General features: G+C 44.9%; 1 protein-coding gene across 4 annotated transcripts in view; it reads left to right on the top strand.

Annotated features, from left to right (window-relative positions):
* The first annotated feature begins 3,101 nt into the window (after positions 1-3,101).
* The window catches only part of COBL (cordon-bleu WH2 repeat protein), a 241,224-nt gene continuing 234,436 nt past the window's right edge, over positions 3,102-9,889 (top strand). For 2 of the 4 annotated variants that reach the window (XM_050937665.1, XM_050937663.1), the window contains exons 1-2: positions 3,103-3,380; positions 3,815-4,017. In XM_050937665.1, the coding sequence (XP_050793622.1) occupies positions 3,977-4,017 (41 nt within the window). In that variant the 5' untranslated portion in view covers positions 3,103-3,380; positions 3,815-3,976. Of the gene's footprint in view, positions 3,381-3,814; positions 4,018-9,889 lie in introns of all 4 variants that reach the window. The other 2 variants (XM_050937664.1, XM_050937666.1) reach the window with 2 other exon arrangements.

Raw genomic sequence — 9,889 nt, 5'->3', positions numbered from 1 at the left:
GCATCTCTCAGTGGCCATGGTTTGCCGGTCACAGCCAAGTGAAGCTGTGGGAAGTGGCGGCTTGCACATCCCTGAGGCCTGCCGCTTCCCGCAGCTCCCATTGGCCGGGAACGGCAAACTGCGGCTACTGGGAGCTGCGGAGAGTGTGGGGGGATGTGCCTTTGCACAGTCAACGTAAACAAAATGTCTCACAGCCCACCAGCAGATTACCCTGATGGGTGGGCTGCATGCCAAAGGTTGCCAACCCCGCCTCAGTTCCTCCTATTCTCTGCCTGTGGCACATAATAGTTCACTCTCCTGTGGGCTGTAATACTGTGGTCTAATTTTGTTTGTAGGGTTTAGTATCCGAATGCTGAGTGGTGTTGATGGCCTATGATATACAGGAGGTCTCATTAGATGATATGGTTGTTCCTTCTGGCCTTAAACTCAATTACTATGACAATAGACCAATATTGTGTGTGTATAGAACAATACTATTGTGTGTAACATCTTTCTTACCAATTACATCACAAAAGTTTTTAAATAATTCTATATTAAAATACTGAGAATAAGAATGAGGTATAAATCACAGAAAACTCTTATGTGACAACATTAGGTGGTGAATAAATTAGAACATAAAAGGATAAGGCCAATAATAGGAGAGAAATTTAAGGTATCAATTAAGGTATGTTGTAAGACGTACAATGTAAGGTAGAAACATAGGAAGGCTGTTTCATGGAACAGAAGCTACAGGGGAGAGGCTCTCTCAGCAGTGGGCTGATTATGCGAGGGGACAGAGAAGGCAGGTGCTTAACAAGCAGGTGGAGTAGCGAAAGAGAGAAGGTGTGTGGAGCAGACTACTACAAGCCATGGAGAGTTTTAAAGCAGGGTATCTAAATTCTACTCTCACGTTACACAGATGCAAATCCCATGAATTGGAACAGAAGTTGCACTTGTGTAACTCTAAGCAGAATCTGGACAAAAGAAGGCAATTTTGAACAGGATCATGAAATGAATGTAGGAGCCAGTAAGGTGGATTGTGAATGGTGGAGATGTAATCACACCGTGTATGTGTGAGCAAGCACAAGCTGCATTCTTTAGCTTCTGCAGTTTGGAGCACTGGGAGCTAAGTGGAGTGAACTGCAGATATGTAAGGAAAGAGGAGATGAAATCATGAATGATTATACAGGTGTATTATACTATATTAAGTTATTTGAATTTTGTTTATATTAATTGCATTTTGTTTACATTGTAGGTGAGCATTATGATCCTTTCCGCAAATTCTTGGTACTAATGAAGTACAGTATGGTGCAGGGAAATTCAGTGAAAGGCACTTGTAGCACAGAACAGAGGAGGTGCACACCTCTACCTTCGCTGTCATTAGCAAATTAATCCATGTTTGAAATGTTTGCCAGAGTTTATCCTATGCCTGGGGAAAGGATGGTAGCTTTCTTGCAAACAACGATATCTTTTCTGTGTTGCTGCTGACTAGGAGCTGCCAGGTCTCTCTCAGTGTGTGTGTGTGTGTGTGTGTGTGCGCGCGCGCGGAGGAACTGCCTCATTATTTTGTGCTAGCAGCAGTGTCTGGTGAATAATTCCATGCTGGATGCTAACCTGAGCCAGATACACTCTGATAGGTAGGTGTATATGAGAGGAGAGCTCAATATGGAGTGAATTTTAGTGGCTTCTTCCCAGGGCTCCAGAAAGAGACGCCTCTGGAGCTGTCAGAGGTGCTGCTGAGTGAAAAAGCAGGGCCAGGGAGAGCCTCATTTCCCTTGTCCCACTTATCAGATTGACTTGGTTAAATTTCTTGCTTTAAAGCGAGTGAACCTGCATGTTCCTATTCTCTGGTCTCTGCCCAACCTGGCGGGCTGAACTGTCCATCAATACTCCCCCTGCCGCTTTCCTACCATCACCAGTCATTGAAGGAAGAAAATGGAGCAAATGGAGTGGGTGGAAGGGAGCAGATATTCTCGTCCGATAGTCCAATAACACCTAAAAGCACAGTGACGCACACACAGTGGCAACATAACGTTGGCCTCATAACAGAGGCAAGCACAACTCTTGCTTGCCTAAGCTGTTAGTCTGGGGCAATTTGAATGAGGGGAACTATTTTTAGTTGAGTACTATCTTAAGGTGTCATCTACACTGCAGAAAACACTGATTGGGAACCCAGTGAAAACCTAGTTCACCCTCGCAATCTGGAAGGGACAGAGCCATTCTAAACAGTTCCCAAACTGCCCTGCAGCGCTGGAAAGTCCACAGCTGTAGCATGACTTGTGATCATGGCTATCTCAGGAATCTCGTGGTCAAATTTGGATCACTAACCCTAGCCAGCACTCCCATGAGGCACACCAAGTTTCAAAGCAATCTAAGTACCTGTGAGGATTTAAAAGACATAGAAGATTTGAGCTGTAAACAGAAAGTTGGTCCTAATCTTTTTAACTATAGGAGACCTGGGGGTCCACTATAATCTGTCTTGACTATACTGCTTGACTAAACTGTTCCAGGAGAGTTCTGTGCTATACCTTGGAAATATTTTCTTCAGTACAGCTGACACCTTAAAGGCTCTCTGTCTAATCTAATCTAAAGTAATGTAATCTAATCTTTCTGTATTCCCCTCTACCTTCAATTAGGCTGGCAAATTCCATTCCCACCCCCACAAGGAACATTTATGGTTTTGTTTGTTAATTTTCAGTAAAAAAAAAAAAACAACCTTTCCCCCACCCCATATACTTTCCATTGCCATATGGGAGACGAAGAAGGGAGTTTTGCATTTGGACCAATACATGGTGTGAGGTTCATGGCTCTTTTTAGTTCCCCATGGAGCAAATGCCACAGTCCTGGACAACCCCCTTGAAAGCCCCGGCTCCTGGCCACAGGTGTTTTTACCCTTGAGACGGACAGCGCCATTGTCCCCTCGGTGCCTGCGGTCTGTGCTGTGATACGATCTGGAATACGCCGCTGTGGCTCATTGTACAAGGCGCTTTGCTTGCCCTGTCTCCTGCCCCCTCCTCCCTCTGGCGGGCTGCTGGCCTGGTGCGGGGCTGGGTTGTGTAAGAGGAGTTGGATTGGCGTTGCCCTTTCAGGGTGATCTATGGGGCGGGCGGGCTGTGCGAGCAGAGCGGCGTGCATGGCAGTGTCACTCTCCCTGCCCCAGAAAAGGCTCCGTCGCTGTGTTTGTATTTGTCCCGAGCAGTCACATGGAAACGGGTTCGCAGCGCGCCTCCGCCTCCCCTCGCCTAAACTTCAGCACCGGCTCGGATCGATGAGCCAGGAGCTGGAGCCGCGCTTCAAAACGGGTCCGTTTCGCCAGGCAAGGGGGCTGCCCCTGTAGCGCAGCGGCCATGCCCGTGTGACAGCGCGGAGCCGGGACTAGGCTCGGCCCTCCCAGCCTTCAGGTGAGTGGCTCGGAGCTGGCACTGCCCAGCGGAGTAAGGTGGGGAGGAGGTTTCGCAGCGCGTCGTTTCTGTGTGCAGCGCGGGGTGCGGGGTGTTTGCAATGTGCGGGTGTTTTGTGCCTGCTTGGCTGGCCGCGCGCGGGGCACGTACTGTCCCAGGGACGGCGGGTGGAGCATCGCCCGTCTCCCGGTGCATCCCCGCTCTGCACCCTGCGGGGCGCCCGCCACCTTGAAGGCTGTGGGCGGGCGGGGCTGGCAGCGGTAGGTGCCGGGGGCCCCCGGGCGGCGGCGGCGGCGGCTGTTTCCTTTTCCTTCCTTGCCTGTGCCCCCAGCTCGGCCGTGGTGCCTGGCTGAGAGGAGTCATCCCTGCCCGCTGCCTTATTTGCTCTGCGGATGCCAGGCAGGGAACAGTAACTTTACTCTCTCCTCTCCCAGATAGCCAGGGGAGGATGGCTCAGCCAGAAGGGAGGACAGTGTGAATGAAAGGAGGAGGAGGAGAAAGGCATCAGCCCATCATTTCCCCCTCCCACCTCACCTCCCACTCCCAAACTGGAATTGTATCAAGTCTTTGATTCAGTGGAAAGGAGTGAGCCATCCATGGAGACTCTCGCGTCTGGGACCAATAAACCTCCCAGCGGGTAAGAGACCTGCAACCCACTGGGGGGGGGGGTGCTTTGTGGCTTTAATGACTAGCCTGGGGTGATGTATTGATTGATTTTATTTTGGTAAGCTCCAGGAAGGTTTCCTACAATGCGTTTGTACAGCGCCCAGCACAACGGGGCCCCCTCCTAGCCTGGGGACCCTGGGTGCTATTCTCATAATAATCATTTACCTCACCCCAGGCCCCCGCCTCCCACAAACCAGGGGTGACCCTCTTCCTCTGTTTGCAGCATTCCCGCAGCCCTCTGGGGATGGCAGCAGCCAGGGGAAGCAGAGCTTGAGTTGCTCTGGGCATGTGGTTTCTCTCTCTCTCTCCTCCTGCTGCTGCTGCTGCTGGGGAGGTTTCCCAGGTAACTGGCTTGATCTGAGCTAGGGAGCCTAAGCTCATAGCTGTCAACAGTCCTGATCTGGCCAAGACCGTCTACCCCTTTTCAGCCCTCCTCCCCCCCCGTCAGCTGTTCACAGCAGCGGGAGGAGGTGGTGCCTGCTGCTCAGAAGGAGAAGGGTGGGAGAATAAAGGGTAGCTGGCAGGGAGAGGGGTGGAGAGTGGAGCAGGGGAAGGTGGCATGTCATGGTGCTGAGCTGCTGCCAAGAGAGGAGCCCCGAGGGGCAGAGGCCAATCCCTGAGGGACAGGCACCAACACGGAGAGCAGGAAGGCAACCCCGAGGAGAGAGTCGTGAAGATGGGGGTGGGGGAAAAGAAGGGGAAACTGCTTTGAACTGACAGGATAAAAGAGGAAGTTAACCTGGAAGGGAGAGAAAAGTTGTGCAAAAGGGAAAAAGGGAAGGAACTATGGGAAGGATGTAAGGATAGAAGAGGGTAAAGGGTAGTAACAGAGGAGAGACAGGAGACATCATAGGGAGAAGGAGAATGATTATTGAGGAATTTCAGACTATTTTTCAGTTCTTCTGTCCTTAGAAAGAAAGTAGCTTAAAATTGAGTAGGACATGTATATAACCCTCCTGCAACTGAGGAGGTAATGGCACAAAGCCCCAGCACTTGGTTGAAAACCATTCCTAGCAAAATGTTTACAGTTTTGATAACTGTGTCCAGCATTCCCTTGGGTGTGCCCACAGGCACAAATACAGCATGTGTAGTTACGTTTTGCCTTGTCCCTGTTACCTCCGTTTCATCTGTCCTTTCCCCATATGTCACGGCAATGGGGAAGATAGTTGCAGGCACAATGCAGGAGGTGCTGGGGTTCTGGAGTTGGCATGTAGTTGCCAAGGGGAGAAGGTGTTGACATTCTAGAATGAGAACAGACTGGGATAATGTGATGAGGTTCTAGAATCACAAGTGAAGAGGAGCAAGTGCTGGTGTTCTGAAATTAGAGCAGAGAAGGAAGGTGCCATGACTCTAGCTGTTGTGGGGAAAAGGCCTACTGCATTTCAACTTCCATTCTAGGCTGGCATTAGGAGGCTCCTGAGACAGTAATGCTCTTCCCTGCTGCTACCACCCACTGCTGCTGCAGTTCCCAGGCTTTCAGGTGGCTCTTTTGTGAAAGAAACTTATTTCTACTTTGTCCCAAAGTAACCAACCCCAACGTAACCCATATAATTGGGAACCTTAAAGAATAAGTTAATGCTGGATGTCAAAGTGGTGACTATTAGTCCAGTTGGTAATTAATAAAACCAATAACATGAAGATGTGGGACATTATTTATTGGAGTAAAAACTTACCAAGCATTTAAAAGTCACTCTCTTTTCTCTCATAATTTATAGCTCTACTTCACACCATTTTCCAAGACTTGGTAAAGAACGTGATTCTTTCAAAATCCATTTAATTTTAGTTCAGCATAAATAATATTGAAATGAAAAATCAGTAATTCTGGTATTTATACCTTAAATTAAACTAAGAAAACAAGTCTCTGATTTCTCTCCTTTTTAGTTGGAATAAAGCAGAGGATTGAAGTGTAACAGTGCTTTTGTTAATAGAATGTTTCATTTTCCTAACTTGTCCACTTGTTTACATTTGCTAGTTCTTGTAGTGTTATGATTGGTTTTCAGATCTATGCAGGGAGTGGTGGATGCAGGAAAATTGCCTCCAAAGGTATTCCTTTGTGCTGTACTAATAAAAATAGTGTAGGTACAGTATTTCTTTGGCCTGTAGGATGAAATGTCAGCTTGGTGGTAGTTGTTGATTTGAGGTTTAATTCATGTTAAAGATAGTTTTCTTTTTAACAGTAACCTCTTTGAGTATCTGACTGTATCTGAATAGTATCTTTTAAAATTATAATTTATTTTAAGAAACTAGTAAATCTGACATCTCTCTCCTGTATTTTTAAGGATTTGAGACATTAACATAAATTAGTTTTAAAAGTGCTGAGGAATGGGAACTGAGGTGTGAATTTGAATATATGTTTTGAAGAATAGGTTTGTGTCTGAATTGTGACTATAATGAAAAGTCTACAGGTGGATTGCTCTGTATGTTTGTCTCTCTCTCACCAACAGAATAAAAGGTATTGCCTCACCCACCTTGTCTCTGTAATGGATACTTTAAGCAGTTTCACAACCTTGTTTTGGGAGTGCATATTATGTGCCTATCTCCAAGATCGTAACTGATAGAATGCCTGCACATATATTAAGTTATTATGGATACTTCCAAATAAACCCCAAGTTCTCCATCCAGTTTTAGCTGAGTATAGTAAAACTGGAGTAATCCCACTGGAGTATATGGACCAGAGTCTGATCTCATGTATATGAGTATAAATCTTAGAGTATCTCCATAAACTGCAGTGGAATTATTCCAGATTTACACTAACATGACAGTAGAATTTGTTTCAAAGGTGAGATGTGCTTGGAATGTCTTATTGTACAGAATTTAGGTCTCATCCTTCTCCTGGTGAAGTTGATAACAAAAGTCCCATAAACTTTAGTGGGGCCAGGTAGTCTATTTCATCAGCATTCAGCTCAGCAGTTGTATACCATCATCTTGATTTGGAATTTTACACAACCTGATGCATGCATATGCCATCCACTGCAGATGTAGATTAGTACACTATTGAATTTCTAACTTTAGTATCTGATACTGATTAATATCTTAATTTGGTTCTTTATTAAATTTTTCCTTCCATTAAATGTGAAAATAGGGGAAGAGGCTTGTTTAGACTGCCTTTGTTGGCTTGCCGGTATCAAGTAAATAAATTAGCATTTGAAACTTTCAGGTGGATATGGAAATATATACATGGGTCTGTGGAAGTACTGTTTTTCTCATGAAAGGACTATAAAATAAATAAGTTACCTGTCTGAGAAAAAAAATCCCTCTAGAAATGTTTCTGATTTCACTAGTAATTGACATAGTTAAATAACAGCAAGAGGTTAAAATGACCTTTACTTTGCAATTTTTAACAAAATTTAAGCAGCAGTGTCTTTTGTCTCTGGTTAAATCATTAATAGCACTATTACTAGCTTCCTTTGTTAAACTGGTGAGCAAAATTAACGCATCATGTGGTCCACAGTAGAACAGTTTTACTATGCATTTCCTCCAGATAAATTTACTATAAGTATGGCCCTACCAAATTAATGGCCATTAAAAACACATCAAGGACAGTGAACTCTGGTCTCCCTCTGTGAAATCTGTTCTTTTGTGTGCTTTTACCCTATACTATACAAATTTTATTGGTGAGACCAGCGTTTCTCAAACTAGGGATCCTGACCCTAGAGCGGTTTGGGGAGGGGTCACAAGGTTATTTTAGGAGTGGTCATGTATTGCCACCCTTTCTTCTGCACTGTCTTCAGAGCTGGGCAGCCAGAGGTGTTGGCTAGGCACCCATCTCTAAAGGCTGCAGCAGCACAGAAATAAGGGTGGCAGTACCATAGCATGCCACCCTTCTGTACTGCTGCCTTCAAAGCTGGGTGGCCAGAGAGTGGCAGCTGCTGACTGAGGGCCCAGCTCTGAAGGCAGCAGCACAGAAGTAAGAGTGCCAATACCATACCATGCCATCCTTCTGTGCTGCTGCTGGCAGTGGCTCTGCCTTCGGAGCTAGGCTCAGCCAGCAGCTGCCACTCTCTGGCTGCCCAACTCTGAAGGTTGCACCGTTACCAGCAGCAGCACAGAAGTATGGATAGCAGTACTGCCACCCCCCTACAATAACCTTTCAACCCCCCATGCTTCTCTTTGGGTCAGGACCCCTACAATTACAAGACCATGAAATTTCAGATTTAAATAGCTAAAATCATGGAATTTATGATTTTTAAAATCCTATAACCATGAAATTGACCAAAATGGACTGTGAATTTGGTAGGGCCCTAACTAAAAGTAATACATGACACAGTTTCTGGGAGAATTACTCACTTAGGAGTGTGCTAGTGTTGTGTTGTTTTTAAAAGTGAGATAAACAACAATCTGATGAAAGTCTTGCAGTCCCCTCCACCTCCAAGTATTTGTCAGTTCTGGATAATATTTTTAGAATTAACTAGCTAAGAAATATTATAATTACCAGTTAATAGATGGATGTTCTATATAACAATTAGTAATGTTATATTTAAATATACATTTTCAGATGAGGAAGCTGATTTTTATACTATGTAGTAATGCCAACATGAGTGAAATTCACTTCTCTGCAGAGGGCCAGCACAAAGCGTATGCTTTACTTATGTCCCACTGAAGCCCTGATGGGAGGATCTTGTTGGGACTTAATTTGTCCATGGTCCCTGTGTAGGACCAAGTCTTAAAAGTTTTAATTGCACCTTACCTTGAATGTGTGCATTTGAAAGGACAAGAATCTGATTGTATGTTAAATTCTTAGATAATGTAATAATAAATACAGCAAACATAACTTAAACTCTTCATTGTGGGCTAAATTCTGCCATTGGTTGCACAGATCCATTTCTCTTGACATAAGTGGGAGATGAACATAAACAACCAGGAGCAGAACTTAGTTCATAGCAGATGTTTGAATCAAGAAATACATCAGTTTAAAACATTGTTCACTAGCAGCGTGGGGCCTGCTGCTCTTCCTCGTGGTTTCAATGGGAGTAGGGGCAGGTCTCTGCTCTTGCATTTCAGAGGGAGTTCTGGGTGCTCAAGGAATTCAGCATTGAGTCCTAGGTGAAAGGATGGTCATATAGTTAAAGCACTGAACTGAGGGCTTATGAGATCTGGGCTCAATTCCTACGTTTTATGGGCTCAGTCTTGCAAGGTGCTAAGCATCCTCACTTCCGACTATAGCCATTGGGAGTTGCAAGTGTTCAGTGTCTTGCCAGGTCAAGCCCCTACTGACTTCCTGTGTGACCTTGGACAAGACCCTTCAGCCCTAATTCAGGAAGTCTGCTTATTCAGCAGGGCACTTAAGTGCTTTCTTGAATCAGGGCCTTAAGCTCTGTGCCTCAGTTTCCCCTGTGTAAAACAGGATAATATTTCCCTACCTCACAGGGGCTTTGTGAAGGTAAATACAAATATACATTTGGGAGTTACTTAAACACTACACTGAAGGGAACCTATAAGTACCTAGACAGATAAAGATCATATATCATTACTAGCAGTTACATTCAGGCCTCAGGAAAACAAGTCTCTGAGTAAAAAATAGACCAAGTTTTTAAGTCTTGTTTTGACTTTCAGTATAATTCTACTTAGGCTCTTTGTCTGTGTAATTAATGTTAAATGACATACATCATGGAATTGCACAGCTAACTTCTAAAAAATGTTTTACTGTGTATTTATCTGTCTTTACTATTTAACTCCCTAAGCCATGTGTTTAAAGGACTGAGAAGACCTGCTGTGTATAGGACATTACTCTGCACTATATCTTTGCCTCCACTTGGACACTTTATTGAATCATAATATTCAGGTGTCAAAAGATTTGAGGTATACAAAAGCCCTGAAGTGTTTTTATCTTTAAATCAAAAAGT

This window comes from Gopherus flavomarginatus, chromosome 2 (assembly GCF_025201925.1).
Source record: "Gopherus flavomarginatus isolate rGopFla2 chromosome 2, rGopFla2.mat.asm, whole genome shotgun sequence".
In the NCBI taxonomy this organism is placed as follows: Eukaryota; Metazoa; Chordata; order Testudines; family Testudinidae; genus Gopherus; species Gopherus flavomarginatus.
The sequence above is the reverse complement of the archived record's forward strand: the minus strand, read 5'-3'. Positions and strand labels throughout refer to the sequence as shown.